The sequence below is a fragment of the Trachurus japonicus genome, chromosome 3 (genome assembly GCF_045865225.1).
Source record: "Trachurus japonicus isolate A0001 chromosome 3, Traja_1.0".
NCBI classification, from domain to species: domain Eukaryota; kingdom Metazoa; phylum Chordata; class Actinopteri; order Carangiformes; family Carangidae; genus Trachurus; species Trachurus japonicus.
This window is the reverse complement of record NC_140909.1, coordinates 2,882,485-2,903,605: the sequence shown is the minus strand read 5'-3', so window position 1 is coordinate 2,903,605 and position 21,121 is coordinate 2,882,485. Positions and strand designations below refer to the sequence as shown.

General features: G+C 41.0%; 1 protein-coding gene across 1 annotated transcript in view; it reads right to left on the bottom strand.

Moving 5' to 3' along the window:
• The window catches only part of cdkl5 (cyclin dependent kinase like 5), an 81,855-nt gene that overhangs the window by 15,629 nt on the left and 45,105 nt on the right, over positions 1-21,121 (bottom strand). Inside the window, exons 8-15 of the mRNA XM_085805190.1 lie at positions 17,308-17,410; positions 12,470-12,556; positions 11,770-11,850; positions 9,493-9,668; positions 6,197-6,694; positions 4,099-4,478; positions 2,498-2,841; positions 240-341 (exon numbers count right to left, since the gene is read on the bottom strand). Coding sequence (XP_085661316.1) covers positions 240-341; positions 2,498-2,841; positions 4,099-4,478; positions 6,197-6,694; positions 9,493-9,668; positions 11,770-11,850; positions 12,470-12,556; positions 17,308-17,410 — 1,771 coding nt within the window. The remainder of the gene's footprint in view (positions 1-239; positions 342-2,497; positions 2,842-4,098; positions 4,479-6,196; positions 6,695-9,492; positions 9,669-11,769; positions 11,851-12,469; positions 12,557-17,307; positions 17,411-21,121) is intronic.

Below are 21,121 nucleotides of genomic sequence, written 5' to 3'. Positions count from 1 at the left end.
TAGCTGTCACATTCTTTACTGGCTCACATCACAAGACACTGGGGACAGATTTTAGAGCTTCTCAGTGACGTTACATTTATACCAACGACAACGTGCAGAGAAGCTGTTGGCCTGATACAAACAGATAGAAAAAAGCTAGAAGAGCTGCTGTCTGTCTGTCTGTGGACTGGTTTAAGGTAGGGAGGAGGAGGAAGAGGAGGAGGTAGGGAGGAGGAGGGGGAGTCGTCGGGGGGTCGGACCTCGTTTTTAGAGCGCTGTGTATGAAAAGCAGCATTGTTGTCCCTCGCAGAGTCTTTGATGGAGGCACAAGGGTGGCTCATGTCTTTAGGGGACTGCTCACTCTGTTGGGAAGACGGACAGGCGCAGCATGAAGCAGCGGCAATGGTGATGAGAGACACTGACAGTCCCTGCACACACACACACACACACACACACTCTCACACACACAGACACACACATACATACACACACACAGGCACAATATCAAAGCATATAGAAAAGCAACAACCCACCCAGAGGAACAGTGTTTCTGTCCTGGATGTGTGAGCTTCAATGCACCCGGGTGTCACACACCGGCCTCGTCTTCCTCACTAACACAGTTATCTATCTATTGTATGTGTATATGGTATCTATACACAGCTGCATCTCAATAAAATTCAAGTCAAACAGCCCCAAGTGCATATACTGTAGATGGACATACTTTACAGAAGGCCAGCATTTCCATATTAACTCATTGAGTGCCAACCACGTAATTTCTCGTTTTTCGTTCCCATGCGTTGAGTGCCAAAAACGTAATTTTAAGTTTTTTATTTTTTTTTTAAATTATGAAAATAGACACTTTAACACACCTTTATGTGTAAATTTCTAGAAAAAAAGCAGGGATTTTGATTAAAACCGGCCATGTTTAGCTTGAGTTTTCTCAGGAACGGAGGCTTGTAGAAACAAACGGTTTGTGGCCATTTGAAGCAGAAAGTTTCACCTTTCAAAGGATGTGTTGGTGGCAATAATATAGAATACACTGTGGCTCTACAAAAATCGTCTAAATTGCCGGTACAATTGACTAAATCTTTGGAAAGGAGCGCTGCACTCAATGAGTTAAAAATGCTTTTTATTATTATTGTTTGAGATAGTGAATTTCAAGTCTTCATTAAATGTACATTACGATTGAAATAAATAAAATAAATGAATAAAGGCATGAAATGTTTCATTCTGTGTGTAATGGATCTGTATAATGTATTAGTTTGAACTTTTTGAATTGAGTAAGTGACATCAATAAACTTCTCCATGATATTCTAATGTATTGAGATGCACCTGTAGTTGTTGCATTAAGATCTGGTTCAACATCTGGCTGCACTGAATCATGGTCCTTTGAGACAGAGCTACTGTTTATGGAGAAACTGAGTTGAAGTGTATAAATAAATAAGTATAATAATGTGTTCATGTTAATATAGTATAAGTATCTCATCTTTGACACACTGTGTATTGTGACCAGTCTGATATTTGAGGGCATACACATATTTTATTGTGCATAACCCTTTTATCAACCATATTTAATTTAGTTTTTATATATACACGCTGTTGCCCATAATGTTGGAATAATTTTGTTTTCAGAATCATTCCTCTTTGTAAACCGAGTTACCAGTTAGATAGAATAGAGAGAAGATATACACTTAAAGGGATAGTTCAACATTTTGGCAAATTGGCCCATTGCCATAATCCCTATAGTCATAGCAGTAGGTTCGTTACCTTTAATTGTCGGTGCAAGCTGTTTTTAGAACGGCGGAGCAGAGCCGTGAGCTGCTCAGAGCTACGCTACGGAGGCTCATGGGATTTCTTGGTTTCCCTCATCAAACTCATCAAATACACAATCCAACAACTCCACAACGCTCTGGTGGACAAGTTGTGACCTGCACATTCACCACGCTATGAGATAATAACACAACGTTACCACACAGAGTTGTTTTAGAGGGAAATTCATGCAAAACCTCTGATGCACGTTGCCTTCAGGGACAGTTTTTCATCAACAGTCTCTGTATTTCCCTCTAAAACAACTCTGTGTGGTAACGTTGTGTTATTATCTCATAGCGTGGTGAATGTGCAGCTCACAACTTGTCCACCAGAGCGTTGTGGAGTTGTTGGATTGTGTATTTGATGAGTTTGATGAGGGAAACCAAGAAATCCCATGAGCCTCCGTAGGCTTCGTTCTAAAAATATCTTGCACCAACAATTAAAGGTAACGAACCTACTGCTATGACTATAGGGATCATGGCAATGGGCCAATTTGACAAAATGTTGAACTATCCCTTTAAGGCTGAGCTGCACTGCATTTTAATCACTGATGAAACTCGAAGATGTAGAAAGGACCCTGCACTGATTCTGTGTTCTGACCTGCTGCTTAAATCAACCTGGCCACAGCAGATCACGATGTTGTGTGCTTTTATGTCTGAGTGTTTCCGGGTGAACGTTTCCGTGGTGACTTCCTGTTCCGGTCACTAACCCTGGTCATGTCGTCGGTGCAGTCCTCTCTGGAGGAGCTGACCGAGTGTCCGGTGAGCGTGGTGCGGTGCTGCAGCTGCGGCGAGAGGAGCTGCAGGCTGCTGGCTCGGGTCGGGATCACCTGCCCCGGCGCGGGCAGACCGGCCATCCCCCCCGTCTCGAGGCCGTGGGGCCGGTGGCGCTCCCTCCTCACGTACATGGAGTGGCGTTGGGGGCGTTGCTGAGAGGAGAAAGGCGAGGTGTAGCCCAGGCCGTAGTGATACGACTCGTGTGGCGAAGGCAGAGTGTGAGTGGACGGCATCCCCGCTCCTCCCGGGTCCAAGAGCTCCGGAGCGCCGGCGTCCTCTGGAGGGCAGAGCACAGATTTGACTGGCTGTTAATTAAAGTCTGCAGAAGGTGAATAATCTGAGATAAAGAGGTGAAGTTCCTCAAATTGCTGTTTTTTTTGTTAGTAACATTCATATGAAGAAAGATGAACTATCGATAACATTTCCTATGTTTTGACTAATCTCTCTCTTCCACATCTGCATACTGTAATAATAGTAAAAACTGATGATGTGTAAGAACCGGTTTTTAAAGGCTTAAGATGTGGTTTGTGCTCATGTCAGGTCTGGGTCTTGTTTGAATTTTTAAAAACTGTTTAAATCAACACCCAACTATTAACTACATCACAGAAAACACTGACATCCCTGTGATCATACAACTGTATAACATAAGTCATGATGATATAACATAACAGAACAGAACACATAATATAAAGTAACATAACATGACATAACAGAATATAACATAATATAAAACATAACATGAAAAATAGCATGACATAAAACATAATATAACGTGACGTAAAATACATAACATAATATACGTAACATAATATAACATAACGTAAACATAGCGTAACGTACCATAACATAACGTAACAACATAATATAACGTGACGTAACATGAAGTAACATAACATACCATAACATAACATTATGTAACATAATGTAACATAATGTAACGTGACGTAACATATATAAAATAAAATACGTAACATAATATAACATAACGTAACATAATATAACATACCGTAACATAACATAACGTAAACATAGCGTAATGTAACATAGCGTAACGTACCATAACATAACGTAACATAACGTAACATAACATAACGTAAACATAGCATAACATAACATAATGTAACATAACGTAAACATAATGTAACATAACATAACGTAACATAACATAACGTAAACATAGCGTAACGTAACATAACATAACGTAACATAACATAACGTAACATAACGTAACATAACATAACGTAACATAACATAACGTAAACATAGCTTAACATAACATAACGTAAACATAGCGTAACGTAACATAACATAACATAACGTAAACATAGCTTAACATAACGTAACATAACGTAAACATAGCGTAACATAACATAACGTAACATAACATAACGTAAACATAGCGTAACGTAACATAACCTAACGTAACGTAACATAACGTAACATGACATAACGTAACATGACATAACGTAACGTAACATAACATACGTAACACACAGAAATCCCTCTCTAACTCCTGAATATAAACTAAACTCACCGGGTGGTAGCGGTTTGTGTCTGGACTTGTGTCTGGACGAGGAGTCCAGCGTGCTGCTCTCCATGCGGACGTTCCCGCTGCTCCGGGAGGCGGGGCTGTGTCCGGAGCGGTCGCTGTGCCGGGTGGAGGGGCTGCCGGGCGGTCCCGGGGGGCCGGGGGGGGCGTTCAGGTCCAAGCAGCTGGCCGGGAAGAAGCGAGCGCCCGGCCCCACCCCCACCCCCACCGTGTTGGCGTTGGGGTCGTCCGGGTGCAGACGGCCGTCGCTGAGGTTGCCCACGGACTTGGCGTCGCTGAGCGCGCTGTGGCTCTTGGAGAGGCTGAGATAGGAGGCGGAGCTCTTGGAGGAGGATGACATGGAGCCGTGGGCGGAGTCGGCCATGCTGGGGGAGCAGGGGTTAACCTTTTAAAAACCAAGCCTATTTTTTTAGGCCTTTTCTCGAAAAATTGCATATCCATAATAAAATGAGTATATTTCTGCAACCACAAGGTCTATTTGAATACTTTTGGTGTCATAGTAAAGGGAAAAAATTGAGGAATTGCTGAGATGTGTAAATTTCAGTATATCTGTTACTGGTGAAGAGTAAATGAAGATGACACACAGAAAAAAATTAATAAAATTAATATTCGCCTAAAAAAAAAATCATATTTTTGATGAGTGCCCTTTAGAATAATGCTGATGAAGCTCAAACTCTCTATAAAATCATTGTACAACATGTGAACATTGTCTCTGCAGTGGTTGATTCTGATTAATTGAAGCAGGACAAAATTATTGAGATTTTACTACAAAATATTCAGGCGAACTTTCCAAAATGTCCATTTTTGGCACAGCTTGGAACCACCTGCCACTATAAACCATTGTTTAAAATTAGCACCCGCCACTCGCCAAATGCGGGTAAAAATATATTTTGGCGAGTAAAATTATGAGGCCACTCGCCATGATTGGCCGGCAGCTGGAATATGCCAACTTCACTATATAATTGTCATCATAAATGCCAAACTGTGAGCCGATCTATATTTAAAAAAAAAAAAAAAAAAAAAACCTTATTCAGTCTAAGTTTATGCACTTTTAAATGGAAGTTTCAAAACTCACATCACTATAGGACGAATCTCCTTGTTGTTTACAACTACTTCCGGGTAGAAAACCAGCATTCGAACAATAGTGACGGACGAGAGTTTTGCTATACAGTATATTTCAAATTTTTCATGTCACTATATCGCCGTTTAGACTAATCTGATGTTTGTAAAGTTTATAAAACCAATGATTGGACAAACATTACTATTTCTGTGTGCACATTTTTGTAATTAGTCATGGTTATCATAGATTAGCCGGGCTAACGGTTAGCTACCTGTTTAACTTTAATAACTCAGTGACTCAATAAACGCTCCATGAACAAATATTTTTTTCCAGCAGATATCTGAGTTCCAACATGACTGAGCTAACTGGAGTAGTTTCATGTCGTGTCCCACAACGGGAGGGTTTTAACAGCTGACGTCCTGATGTTAGCTTAGCTACCGTTAGCTTAGCTACCGTTAGCTTAGCTACCGTTAGCTTAGCTACCGTTAGCTGTCCCTGTCAGCTGAGCCACTGATGCTTTCTAGACACTGTGATCCCCAAACTGAATAAATACAACACATAGCAACACAAAACACACACACAGAAATAGTAATGTTTCTTCAGTCATTTCAGATTTGTCTAAACGGTGATAGGGCGTGAAAAATATGATATATAGCTAAACTCTCGTTCGTTACTACTGATCTCATTCAAATTACAGCTGGTTTTCTACCCGGAAGTAGAATGTAAACAAGGAGATTCAGTCTATATCTTCCTCCGAAAGCCTATTTTATTATTTATTATTTATGCAATGTCTGTTGTCATTCCATCAGCTAATCTTAAGCCTAAACCTATTTTGTAATATATATTTATTGCAACAATTTAGTTTAGGAGGAAGGTGTGTGTTGTTAAGGCAGCTAACTATAATGCAATGGGGGAAACACTGCTGATTTTAATGACTTTGTGTTGTGAGCAGTTCAGTGGCCGGTGAAAACATATTTTGGCCGGTAAAATTTCATACATTAGGTCACAAAGTTAATTTTATACCCTGTGTGGGAGTGTCGGCCATGTTGCTTCTCCGCGCCGGACTGCAGCGTGTTGGCGTGGCGACCGGCCTGCTGCTGCTGCTGCTGCTGCTGCTGCTGCTGTTGCTGCTGCTGCTGCTGCTGCTGCTGCTGCTGCGAGGAGCGCGACGAGCCGGGCTTGCTGCTGCCGTGGCCGTACTTGGCACCGTGTCCCGGGTCGGACAGCTTGGCGGCCGACGTTCCCAGGCTGAAGTCGAACTCGGTTTTGCCTTTGACCTCTTTGGGGCTGAGCAGATGCGGCAGGTTGTTGTTGGCCAGGTCTTTGCTGGACGAGACGGAGCGGTTGAGGGTCTGGGACAGGTACTGGCCCTTGGGGTGGAGAGTCGGACTCAAACTGGACGGGGCCGGCTTGTTCCCGTTGAGGAAACTCTCGTTGCCCAGGTGATGCAGGTCGCCGTGGCGAGGGAGGCTGGAGCACTCTTTGCTGTTGGAGCGACGGCTGGTGCTCTTAGTGTGACTCCTGGAGGAGACAGATGATGCTCTGTTTTAGTTTAGTTTAGTTTAATACGTTTATTTGTATCAGGGACAATGTACAAAATAACATTAGTCTCGAGATGAGAAGAGATGCCTTTTAAAGGGACAACGAGGAGTTTTGGAAAAGCGAAGTGTTTCCACACTACATTTATGAGCCTCCGCACCGTGAAATTCTTTGACCGGGTCAAGACAGACTCATGTTTTCATTCATCAAGAATTAAAGTCAGAGGTTGGAAGACGATCACATACCGTCGTAGTTCCCACCATAAACGGAGATTCGGCGGCGTTATTCTCATGACTCGCCACGAAACCGAAAGTAAAGAAACGCTGGTCGGCTCGCCCAGCATTTCCACCACCACTAATAATAACAAAATAACCATAGAGACAAAACCATAGATTTATCTAAAATGGACCATTAACAAGTGGTAACGGAGATTCATCCACATTAATATCAGACTTTTTTATAACCAAATAGAAACTCCTCGTTGTCCCTTTAAAGTTGTAATCATTTCACTACCAACAATCTGTTGCTGCATTCAAGACAACTCGGAAGTTGGAAAAAAAAACGAGCTCCGAGTTGTAAAAAATAAATTGAACAGCGTCGAACTCAGAAACTCTGGCATCATTTCAGAACTCCGACTTTCCGACTTGACGTCATGACAACATCAAAACATGGCGGCCCTCGTCTTAAACGGTTAGAATTTAGACATTTTAAGTTGTTTGTTGAGGTTTTAATGCATATTTTTTGTGTATTATTGCAGTAGCCTATATGAAATACGTTTACATTAAGCTGTGATTGTTGTATTGTGTGAAATTGTGTTCCTCGTATGTAGAATAACGTTTAACGGTTATCAAGGCTATAACATTATATGTGCACTCATCTGCAGCGTCTCCTCTCTCTTCATTTGCCTCCATAATAAACATAATTTACTGCTGCACAATATTTTTCGTATTCAGCTATGAGCCACAATACGCCAAACTTCCTTCGGGTATCCATGTTTTTTTCTCTCCTCTCTTCCTGCAGTGTGAACGCAAGTTGGGAATTCCGACCTCTGAGTTGTTATGAACGCAGCATTTATCCTGTTTGTCCAACCAACTGGTCCAAGCTGGAAGAAAAATCCTTGTATCTGTTGTCATTTTCTCTCAGGAAACAATGTTTGGGTCAAGAAACAATTATTACAGCACTTATAGCTAATTACTTTGATCAAGCACCACTTAATGATGTTATCAGCGCTGCAGGAGAACAAGGATAGGAAACATGCTCCTGCATCTTTGGATGGGATGTACAGAAAAAAAAAAGTTGTTTTTCAGCTGGTAGATATTTACACTAGTAGACATGTTTCTACCACTTTAGAAAAGCTGATATGATACGTACAGAGTCATCATGCAAAAGTTTGTCCCCCCCCGGTTTAAAATGTGCGTTAATGTGAACAGTTCATCAAGTGGAAGATGAAATGATCTCCAAAAGACATAAAGTTAAACATGAAACACTCTTTTTTTATCAATATTTTAATCAATATCAGAGTATTATTTTATTTTTCTACAGAGTGAAAAAGGGAAACAAAGCAGCAGCCTGCAGAAGAATGGAGCTCTCAGAGAACTTTGACCTTGCTGAGGGCCCTTTTCCTTTTCTGACAGTTTGAACATGGAAACGATGAAAAATAAATATATTTATGTTTAAAATGTAAAGTGAATGTGTCATCTGTAACTTTATGTCTTTTGGATCATTTCATCTTCCACTTGATGAACTGTTTTGCATGACACTGTATATTTCTCTATAACAGGACATACTATGGGATTAGTCAGTCACTAAAGTACGACGGAGTATTAGGGCCACATTGACAAATAAAAGAATCACAAACTTCGAGAACAAAGTCGTAAATTTACGACTTCATTCTCGTAATGTTATGACTTTTTTCTCGTAGGAAATGTACGACTTTATTCTCCTAAATTTACGACTGTATTCCCGTAAATTTACGACTTTATTCTTGTGAATTTATGACTTTATTCTTGAAGTCTGTGGGGTTTTTTTTCTTTCTTAAAGGGATAGTATCATTTTTTTCAAGTGGGGTTGTATGATCTACAAATAGCCCCTAAGTACTTTAATTGCAATAGAAGACTCTCTGCTATAATATAATTTTTTCCAGCCCTTCAAAGTGCAGGAAAAACACAGTTTTTATTTGGACCTAACCAACTCACGTATCCCTCCGCCCAGGGTTAGCGCCCGCCGATCAGCAGTTGGTTAGGTCCAAATAAAAACTGTGTTTTTCCTGCACTTTGAAGGGCTGGAAAAAATTATATTATAGCGAACAATGGAACTGTGTATTTTTTTTCAGGTAAAACCTCTTTTAGGCCGCGAAAATAGGCCGTTTCTTTGGGTCTGTTCACAACACTGTATGTTGTAAATCTCAGGGCAGGGCTATTATGGGCTGGCGTTGCTAACGGGAGGAGTGCAGAGAGTCTTCTACTGCAATTAAAGTACTTAGGGGCTATTTGGAGATCATACAACCCCACTTTAAAAAAAAAATGCTACTATCCCTTTAATGTGGCCCTAATACTCCGTCGTACTAAAGAGTTTGCTATTCCATCGATATAAAAGTGACTCTCCACATTAATTATTAATTTCATGAGCCCAAACTCGTCTCAGTTAAACAAGTACAACAGCTTTTCAGTGACACATCAGCTGTTATGTGGTGTGAGTTCAGAAATCAATACTCCAGGTGGCAGCTGCTGTGACAAAAGGGAAAAGGAGAAGAGAAGACAGGAGAGGTTTGGTGTTGTGACCTTGTAGGAACGGTGTTCTCTCCGTGATGGTGTGTTTTCCTCTTGGAGGAGCGCGGCGGGTTGGGGGAGGCGGGAGGAGGCCTCTCCCTCTCCGCCTGCCTCAGGGGCTGGAAGGCCGGGTGGTTCAGACTCTGATCCGTCAGGAAGCGCTCGGTCGGGTTCAGCAGCAGCAGGTTCTGGAGGGACAACCAGGAGGTTTAGGTTTAGTTTTAGTTTTAGTTTTATTATGGATCCCCATTAGTCCTCACCTTGGTAAGGACTATTCTTCCTGGGGTCCAGACACTCACATGTGACAATCAAAACATAATACAATAACTTACAGAATTAGATAAATGACAAACAACAAAATAAAACAAAATAATAAGAATAAAAAATATTTTACAAATACAAACCAACTTTGACTTTTCAAAACCTTAAAAAAATGTAAGTTCTTTACTAATAATGGCCTCTTTTATTTTCTTTTTGAATCTCCATTTATTTTCAATGTTGGTCATATATGGTGGGAGCCGATTCCAATACGTCACTGCTCTGTACATTACAGTTCTCCTAAGTGCCTCAGTTCTTGGTAGAGGCAGGGTAAAATGAGCACTCAATGCATTATTGTTGCATAGCCATGCCTTTCCTTAGTAGTTTGTGGCCAGTGGCTCGTCTATCAACACGTTCTCTACAGCCGCATCAATTAATTTAACAATAATCGTCAACTATTTTGATAATCTAATAACCAGTTTTAGTTTTTTAAAGAAAAAAAAGTCCAGATTCTCTGATTTCAGCTTCTTACATGTGAATACTTTTGGTTTCTTTGTTCCTTTATGACAATAAACTGAGTTTCTCTTTGGTTCCAACCATCATGAGGACTCAATGACAGGGCGAAAGCTATTTTTTACTTAAATCTACACTACAAAAAAAGTAAAAAATGCATAAAAACTGATATTCCCCATAAACATTGTCTGACCTCAGACAGTTGTAATCATGAAAAGAAAATCCATCTCTAATCAGTGAATATTTCATTTTTGGGCTGTTGTTTATTATTGGGCTGTTCATTAAAAAGTTATGACTTCACCAATATGAAGACTCAATGAGTCACAGATAAATACATAACCTCCCCAAACCATTTTGCTATAGCATGATTGTAGCCAAAATGCTGCTCAATAATGTAACAGGGGAGGACGTATTGAGTCATCGTGGGGTGTAAGGGTTAATCGAACGATAATCCATTATCAAAATAACTGTCAGCTATTTTGATAATCTAATAATCAGTTTTAGTTTTTTTAAGAAAAAAGTCCAAATTCTCTGATTTCAGCTTCTTCAATGTGAATATTTCAGTTTTTTTTGTTCCTTTATGACAATAAACTCTCTCTTTGGTTTGTGGACAAAACAAGGCATTTGAGGACGATGTCGTCTGGTGGTTTGAGAAACACTGAACGATGTTTTTAGACATTTTATTGACCAAACTACTAATCGATTAATCGTTTAAATAATCAACAAATTAATCGATAATGAAAATAATCGTTAGTTGCAGCCCTAATATTCTCTATACGAATATTAAAGGGATAGTTCAACATTTTGGCAAATTGGCCCATTGCCATAATCCCTATAGTCATAGCAGTAGGTTCGTTACCTTTAATTGTCGGTGCAAGTTATTTTTAGAACGGCGGAGCAGAGCCGTGAGCTGCTCAGAGCTACACTACGGAGGCTCATTATGGGATTTCTTGGTTTCCCTCATCAAACTCATCAAATACACAATCCAACAACTCCACAACGCTCTGGTGGACAAGTTGTGAGCTGCACATTCACCACGCTATGAGATAATAACACAACGTTACCACACAGAGTTGTTGTAGAGGGAAATACAGAGACTGTTGATGAAAAACTGTCCCTGAAGGCAACGCGCATCAGCGGTTTTGCATGAATTTCCCTCTAAAACAACTCTGTGTGGTAACGTTGTGTTATTATCTCATAGTGTGGTGAATGTGCAACTCACAACTTGTCCACCAGAGCGTTGTGGAGTTGTCGGATTGTGTATTTGATGAGTTTGATGATGAGGGAAACCAAGAAATCCCATAATGAGCCTCCGTAGTGTAGCTCTGAGCAGCTCACGGCTCTGCTCCGCCGTTCTAAAAACAGCTTGCACCGACAATTAAAGGTAACGAACCTACTGCTATGACTATAGGGATTAGCCAAAATGTTGAACTATCCCTTTAATGATCAACTAAAGAATAACAGGAAGGAATATAAAGTAGACAGATCAGACGTTTTGAGCACTTCTTGGTATTTTACCTTCATCAGATCCAACATCAAACCACTCAAGATGCCCTGGTACCTTCTCTCCAACGTCTGAGGATGAGTAACTGAGGGAAACTGGCACGAACACACACAGAAACACACACACACAGAAACACACACACACACACAGGATGAAATTTGTATCCAAACTGAACTTGTTTTTTTGTGCATTGAAAATTACTATTAGGATTTCCAACATACAGTAGATGTTTGTGCCAGTAGAGAAGTAGCACACACAGTTCAGATCACACAGAAATCAATCACAGGCTCTCTCACAACACACACACACACACACACACACACACACACACACACACACACACACACACACACACACACACACACACACACACACACACACACGCATACACACACACACACACGCACACACACACACACACGCGCACACACACCACAAAGACTTGTTCGGTCTTCTGGGACATTTTCTCTCGCTGCTAAACTGAACACCAACCACCTATCTCATGAGTCACAGCAATCCACTCAGTCATGGTGCTGGGAAGACTGCCACAAGAGAGAGAGAAAGAGAGATGGAGAGAGATGGAGAGAGAAGGGAAGGAGGTAGAAACAGAGAGAGGAGGAGGAGGAGGAGAAAGAAGAAGCAGCAGCAGCAGAGGAAGAAGAGAAGGGAAGCGACTGCAGGGAGGATGAAAGATAAAAAGGTTTTTTTTTCTACCCTGATTCCATGAAAGCGAGGGTTGTTGTAGAAGAGTTTCATCTGCTCTGCAGGGAGAGGACCCAGAACCTTCTGGATGGTGAAGAGCTGGAGAGGAAACGAAACGAAGCAGCAACACTGTTATTAGACAACACGTGACAACAACAACACACTCCACTGTCAGTACGTTTACATGCACAGCTTCATCGAGCTGTGCTGAACATTAGATTTTGGCGTCTAATCGACTTCTGTTCTTGTCCCAGTTCACATGCAACTGAGGAAACGTGTTCCTCCTCCTCAACACCAGGTGGCGATATGCCTCGTTTCAGCAGGTTAAAGTTGTGAGCTGCACATTCACCACGCTATGAGATACAGTAATAACAGAACATTACCACACAGAGTTGTTTTAGAGGGAAATACAGAGACTGTTGATGAAAAACTGTCCCTGAAGGCAACGTGCATCAGTGGTTTTGCATGAATTTCCCTCTAAAACAACTCTGTGTGGTAACGTTGTGTTATTATCTCATAGCGTGGTGAATGTGCAGCTCACAACTTGTCCACCAGAGCGTTGTGGAGTTGTTGGATTGTGTATTTGATGAGTTTGATGAGGGAAACCAAGAAATCCCATAATGAGCCTCCGTAGCGTAGCTCTGAGCAGCTCACGGCTCTGCTCCGCCGTTCTAAAAACAGCTTGCACCGACAATTAAAGGTAACGAACCTACTGCTATGACTATAGGGAGTATGGCGATGAGCCAATTTGCCAAAATGTTGAACTATCCCTTTAAACTCTGATTAAGGCGTATTCATGCCGGAGAAAGTCGAAGTCCAATCACATCATCTGGGTGTTTTAATCAGAGTTGGAGAACTCCGATATTAGTCGGACTAACGCGTTTACATGCATCAGTTGTCCAGTTAGAGTCGGACTAAGGCAATCATTCAGTTTTTTCAAGCGCCATGTAAACGTACTGTGTTAATTCACCTACAACACAAAGAACAGTGTGTGTGTGTGTGTGTGTGTGTGTTGAGCTCTCCTTCAACATTATCGATCATAGTTACAGAAGTATTTACAGAAAGAGGCTGTGGAGACAACGTGAGTTAAAAGCAGTTTTGAAGAGGCGACGACATCATTACAGTAACAAATTTAACGTGGACAAAAAGGTCTGTGGATAAAAGTCATGACATGATCACAACGAGCAGCAGCTGCAGACGAGACCTCAAGGTCAAGGTGAAGAAAATTGTAAAATTTCTGCACAGATTTTTAGAGATTCTCCTCTATGAGCCACGATGTGAATAAGCTAAAACAACAACCTCATATTATTATTATAACACCCAGAAGTTACAGAGTTCAATATTCACATGTGTTTATTCTCTCCAAGTCTTTTGGTCTCTGCAAACTGCAGCTGCAAACATCTGTGTGTTTAGCTGCTGGATGTTCACTCATCTATTATTCATCTGCAGTTCGCTGGTGGTCAGGTCACTGAAACTGAACACAGAGGATGGTTTAAAAACCCCTTTAATAATACACAACAAATGTTATTTATATACCTCCAATATTCATGTATTCATACAAACCTTACTTTAATGTTACTGCATGTCAATTAATGTGTTGCAGTTCCCATCAAAAATGTTTTTTTTTTAAATCTGCTTTTTTATGTCTCATTTCTTTCTTCAATCTACTGTAGTGGCCTTTTAATGGAAAATGCAGATAAAGATTAAATGTCCCATATAGTTTCTATTAATTTCACATTTCACAGTTGTCGGGATGAAGGAGATAATAAATCCATAAACTTATGGTGGCTGAAACTGACAATTATTCATCCATCCATTAGCTAATTGGTAAATTAATAAATCAGTTGGGTTGAGGGTTTGATTGAGGTTTATGAATGAATAAATAAACGTGACTGCATTGTCTTAATCTATAAAAAACAGACAAAATGCCTGAAGATATAACACACGTGAATCTTTCTTTTCCTGGTGCCAAATCCATTTAAAAAGAAAAAAAAACTGTAACTGTGATTTTTGCCTCACAAAGATTCACAGCTCTGTTAAATGCTCCCTTTAGAAACTCTATCTACATAAAAAAATCATACTCAAATTGGCTCTTTGTCAAATACAGAGGAATCAAACCATTTATTCTGTCTGCGCACTGTTCAAAAAAAAAGATTCACATAGTAAAAAAAGATTTAAAATAAAGAAAAAGAAGAGCTTTCCAGTTCTCACAGGGGGAAGAAGCTACAAAACAGCAACAAACTGAAAGAAATGTCAGGTTTGCTCGGACAACTTTGAAACAGATGTGTATCTCTGTAGCTGGAGTCAAACTATGGAACTCTCAAAGTAACGAATTGATAGCTTTCATGTGACGTCACGGCCCGTATGGAACGCCCCCCTGGCGGTCAAAACAATCCACTTCCCCGCTGTCTGCGGCTTAGGACAAGGCAGAAAAACACACACTGCTCCCTGCTGCTTCAAAAATACCGGTGTTATGGCCCAACTGGTGTCTGATTTAACTGGTTACCGTACCGAACAACAGCTGTGCTGCACTTCCGTCCGCAGATTTGTCACAAATTCACAAATCAAGCCGCAGTTCACATGTTACTGCAGCGAATATGCTTCTGTGAGTGAACCTGTTCAGGCAATCTACAGTCAGTCAGCGCCACACTGCTCTGACTCTGCACAACACTGCACTATGACAAAGCCTGTCATGTTAAAGTTACCAACTAATGGAAAACACTCTGAAAATACAATAACAACATCGTCCTCGCCGCGCCGCGGTCGGTCCCGACCCCCGTTACCGTGTCGCTGCCGCCGCGGGCGGTGCTGTTGCCGTGTCCGGTGGCGGGCGGTCCCGCCGGGTTACCATCGCCGCCGCCGCCGCCGGTCCCGCTGCTATCGGACCGCCGTCATCGTTGCCGTCGGTAGCGGTGCGTAGCAAAGCTCCGGGGGGTAAAGGGGGGGCAGCTGGTCACCGTGCAGCCCAGCTAAGGGCTCTGGTTTGTGGGTGACAGGAGCAGGGAGCCTGGGCTCAGTGGGCTGGAGCCCTGGAGCTCAGACTGTGGAGCTCAGCGGAGCTGCGGTACCAGGACGGTGTTCCCACACAGGAAAGTTACAGGTACATTTCTACCACTTCAACGAGTTCAGAAACATTATTTTAAGATCAAAAAACTACAAAATGGGGCTTTTAATCAGAAACCAGTTGAGCCATAACACCGGAAATATTGATTGCAAGCGGTGGAGGATGATGGATTCTCCACCAGGTAAATGTAAACATCGCCCAACTGGAGCTTCGGCAGGGAACTGGTCATTTTAAACAGCTCGTATACAGCAGCTGGTGTTGAATATGGGTCACAAGTGCCCAAAACTTCAAAACTGTTTTTATATCTTTCTTTCTCGGCTGCTGGCAGATGATTTAAGTCATTACTCGGTTGTTTGTCCATAGAAAGTCCATTGCGGGGCCAATTTGGAATGTTGCTTTTGACCGCCAGGTCCCTGGGAAGTGACGTCACTGAAAGCTATCAATTGAAGACTTGTACTAATGTTTTCCAAGCCAAGAAAATGCTTAAAGGACAATTCCAGTCGAATTCAACTCGGGGGTGTATTTTCCTATCATTTTAGGTCTAACAGAAGGAATCTGAAGATGTTCAGTTTAATCGCTCCTGTTTTGCGGTAGTTGTGTCTGTCCCCGCGTCGCCACGGCAGCAATGAATGGGAGCGGATGTAAGTTCTGCTGTTTAGGCTGTTTCCAGCCCTCAAAGCCGCAATTTTTTTCCACAGACAGCATCAGATGGCTACTCAAACATGCACCGAGAAGTTTATTTACTTCAAGCAAGCCGACATGTTTGTAAAACTAGATCTAATTCAAAGTCTCCCGGAGTCTCGCTCGAGCCCGAAGTTGCAGTGCTGGTGTATTCAGGCGCAGTAGGAGCTACCGCTTGTGTCATAAACACAGGAATATCAACTCTTTACTTGCTTGAAGTGTACATTTTTTTCCACAGACAGCGTCAGATGGCTACTCAAACATGCGCCAAGAAGTTTTTTTTACTTGAAGCAAGTCAAGAGTTGATATTCCTGTGTTTATGACACAAACGGGAGATTTTCCCACTGCTCCTGAACACACCGCGCACGGCAACTGGGTCTCGCGCGAGACTCCGGGAGACTTTGAATTAGATCTAGTTTTACAAACATGTCGGCTTGTTGAAGTAAATAAACTTCTGGGTGCATGTTTGAGTCTCCATCTGACGCTGTCTGTGGCTTTGAGGGCTGGAAACAGCCTAAACAGCTGAACTTACATCCACTCCCATTCATTGCTGCCGTGGCGATGCGGGGACAGACACAACTACCGCAAAACAGGAGCGATTAAACTGAAAATCTTTAGATTCATTCTTTTAGACCTAAAATGATATGAAAATACACCCCTGAGTTGAATTCGCCCGGAATTGTCCTTTAAGGAAACAGCAAGAGCAGAAATGATGATAAATGTAGCCAATGATTCTTATAATGCTGTTTTTTGTTTTCATTATACTTGTCTTGTTTACGTTATGGTAAGACTACAGTTTGCTCAGTGACTGACAGATAAGTCAACTTTAAGGCAAGAATGTTGCTCAGTGACAGATTACTTGGAAAATTAGATATTAAGTGAGGGGCAGGCAGGCAATATAAGATGTATCTTCTCCCTGCTCCCTTCCAACCAATGGAAGAAATGTTGTGATGATATTGTCAAATTGTGAAATTGCCTTGGTTGGAATAAATAAAAAGAAAGAAAGAAAGAAAGAAAGAAAGAAAGAAAGAAAGAAAGAAAGAAAGAAAGAAAGAAAGAAAGGTTTTCATTTGGTAAAACTGTGATTAAATATTAAATAACCAACCTGATCAATCTCACTCTCCCCTGGAAACAGAGGCTGTCCGTCACTCAGCTCCCCGAGGATACAACCCACCGACCACATGTCCACCGCCTTCCCATAGGGAGCCCTGACACAGATGGAGAGACAGGGAAACGTTATTTAAGTGGAAAAAAAAAACCATCACATCGACGATGGCGTGCGACGACCTCGTTAATTAGGAGGCATGCAGCGAGATGACGATGACAGCGGCGGTGGTGAAACCAAGAACGAGGAAAAAGGGAGCGAACATGAATCCAGGGAATTAAGAAGAGATGATGAAGAGAACGATGGTGAAGAAGAGGAAGAAGATTGTTATTATTATTAACATTAAACGATCTAATAGAACTTCAGAGCTCTTCCTTTTCTTTACATTATACCTACATCACTAAAATCAATATCCACACTGGCTTTGTTCAAAATACAACTGAAAAAATCATTCTTTAGTTAAGATTTGTAACATTTCTGGATCTGTCAATTTGTACCTTTAATTTTTTTTTCATTATGTAAATTGTTTTTTTTATTATTATTAATTCAGTATCTTTCATTTTTCTATGTTAATTTGTCTTTCTTTCTTTTCTATTTTTTATGTTATGTATTTTTGTATTATCTTCTTACTCTGAAGACCACCACTGTTGTTGCTGTTTTTTACATATTTTTATAAGCCTTTTTTGGCTTCTACCTCTCCTGCACAATGTTTAATTTTACTATTTGCATTGTTTATGCATGGTTTATAATGTGCAAATAAAAAACTAAACTAAACTAAACTATAAAGCAAAGAACAGATCATTACCAGAACATTTACAGAACTTGTTCAAACTGGAGGAAGAGGAGAATAACAGGCTGAAGCTTGATTTTAAACATACATTTGCAAGGCTGAGCTTAAAACAAATGTGTATTTCTGTTGCAGGTGTAAAACTATGGCATTCACAAAGCAAGGAACTGAAAAGTTGTACAAGTACGGTATATTTCATTTTTAAAGGGATATGCCAACATTTTTTTTCGTGTCTTGCCTCACTCCCGAGTCCATGACCAGCAGATAGACACCATCCTTTCCACTGTGCGTGCAGTAACAAGGGAGATAGAGCCGTATCGCCGTAATTAGCTTAGCTCAAACACTGGAAGTGTATGGGTAGTGTTAGCCTGCCTCCTACCCGAGCCGCAATCAGCAGTCAGCAGCTGATTTCATTTTAGCTCTAAACTCTGTAAATATATCACTTTATCCACATTTCAAACATGTTTAGGTGAGAAAGTAGCCGTTTAGATCAGCAGTGTGTCGTTAATTTGTCTAAATACCAGCTGTTTACAATTTTGTTTGGACGAATTCGGCGCTACTCAAGCTAGCCGTTGTGACCAATGCACTTCCGGTTACTTTCACAAGATAAAACACCCGTTGCCCTTTAGAAAACCATGACGATAGAATTAGTGCTTTTACTTTGAAATAGGAAGCTAACCTACCCTCGATGTAGCTAGCTTGAACCAAAATAAAGCGTCTTTGCTTGAACCCTCCGTTTTGACCGATCTCGTCCCATTAGCGGCATTTGACCGCTCAAGATGCCTTACCGGAGAGTTTTGTCAGCTCTGAGACGAAGATCGGCCCGCCGGTTTCCCTTTAGAGTTGCTGAAGAGTTTCTCTGATAACTTTAGGTGGAGGCAGGCTAACACTACCCATACACTTCCAGTGTTTGAGCTAAGCTAATTAGCAACTTTAGGTGAAGGCAGGCTAACACTACCTATACACTTCCAGCGTTTGAGCTAAGCTAATTAGAGACTTTAGGTGGAGGCAGGCTAACACTACCTATACACTTCCAGCGTTTGAGCTAAGCTAATTAGCGACTTTAGGTGGAGGCAGGCTAACACTACCCATACACTTCCAGTGTTTGAGCTAAGCTAATTAGCGACTTTAGGTGGAGGCAGGCTAACACTACCTATACACTTCCAGTGTTTGAGCTAAGCTAATTAGCGACTTTAGGTGGAGGCAGGCTAACACTACCTATACACTTCCAGTGTTTGAGCTAAGCTAATTAGCGACCTTAGGTGGAGGCAGGCTAACACTACCCATACACTTCCAGTGTTTGAGCTAAGCTAATTAGCGACTTTAGGTGGAGGCAGGCTAACACTACCCATACACTTACAGTGTTTGAGCTAAGCTAATTACGGGCGATACGGGCTCTATCTATATGTTGGCGTATCCCTTTAAGAAAATGTTTAAAAAAGAAAAGATAAGCCTACAAAAAAGAAGAAGGAGAAAAAGGAAAGATAGACGAGTGGTGTCCACTACTATTTTGATTGTTAGTTTTCTTGTTATTATTATATGTTTCATCATCTTTAATTTTTTGAAATAGAGTATAATTTTGGTGTTGATAGTAAGCATATCGGCAGACCAAAGTAAAGGTAAACGCACAGATACTGGTCCATTTAACTAAAGTTACATTGAATTAGTAGGAATTTAAATGTTAGCATCTCATTTGTATTGTGAAAAAAATGATTAAAATTAACTTAAACATTTGATATAGATGACAATTAATGACTTAAATATTTCAAACACTTCCCCCAGTGGATTAATACCTGGTCCTATATTAGGAGATTAGTAATGTAATTATATTTTGACTAGGCTATATTTGATTTTACACATTCATAGTGTTGTGAAATTTACTGATGCATAATAATCGTAATACCGTGATTATTTCTCTGACAATAATCGTACCAAGAAAATCTATAATCGTGACATCCCTATTATGTGTACATTATGTAAATATGTGCAACCATGTGAAGTATGTACTATACCATGAATGGAATAAAACCAAATGAAATGAATGGTGTCGGACGGTGCAGTGAAATGAAACAGTGCTTGTGTTCCTCAGAAAGAAGACGGTCATTTCTAAAGGATAACGGCAGCAGAGCGAGCGAGCGAGGAGTCTGGTGAGAAATGGCGAGAGATCTGGCGAGCAGAGAAGCAGAGGAGCAGAGGAGCGGTGGTGTTGGAGGGAGAGAGAGTATTTGAGTGGGCGGCATTCAAACACTGTCTCAATAAATGTTCCAGGGCATTTACTAAATCAGGCTACAGCAGCAGCAGCAGCAGCAGCGTGAGGCTCGATGACGTTCTGAGTCTCTGCCGAGCTACAACGGACACTCGATGCAGCAGCAAAACGCTTCAAACGCTACATCAACCTGATCTCAGGACGACGGTTCAGGTCTTACATCTGTAGCCGGTGACTCATCATCATCATCATCACCATCATCCTCGTTCTTTATTTTATTTTTTCAGTACTAGAGAGGATTCGAACCACGACAGGGTCGTTGTATAGGGGAGAAAGGTGGTGATAACTCTAGGGGCCCAGCGCCCAGTGGGGCCCATAAAAAACCCCAGTAGTCTAATCTTTGTATGACTGAATTATTCTGCGTAAGACCCTGACTAATACTCATAGTACACTGTAAAAACTCTACATCTTTCCAAGAATATTTGTCTTATTTCTTGTCCAAATGTCTCATTTCTAGTCAAAACTAATCTCTTTCCACTTAAAATAAGACTCATTACCTAAAAAATTTAGATAATTTTCACTTAAATTCACAATAAATAGAAAAATCTGCCAGTGAAAGTAAGTTTTTTGTGCTTGTAATAAGAAAGAAAAACTTACTTCTACTTATTCCAAGTGAAAATCTGCTTGAAAGGAGTAAAAAGTGTCTAATAACAAGCTGCTTTTAATATGATGAGTCTTATTTTAAGTAGAATGAGATTTGTTTTGACTAGAAATGACATTTTGACTAGAAATAAGACAAATATTCTTGCTAAGATACTTGA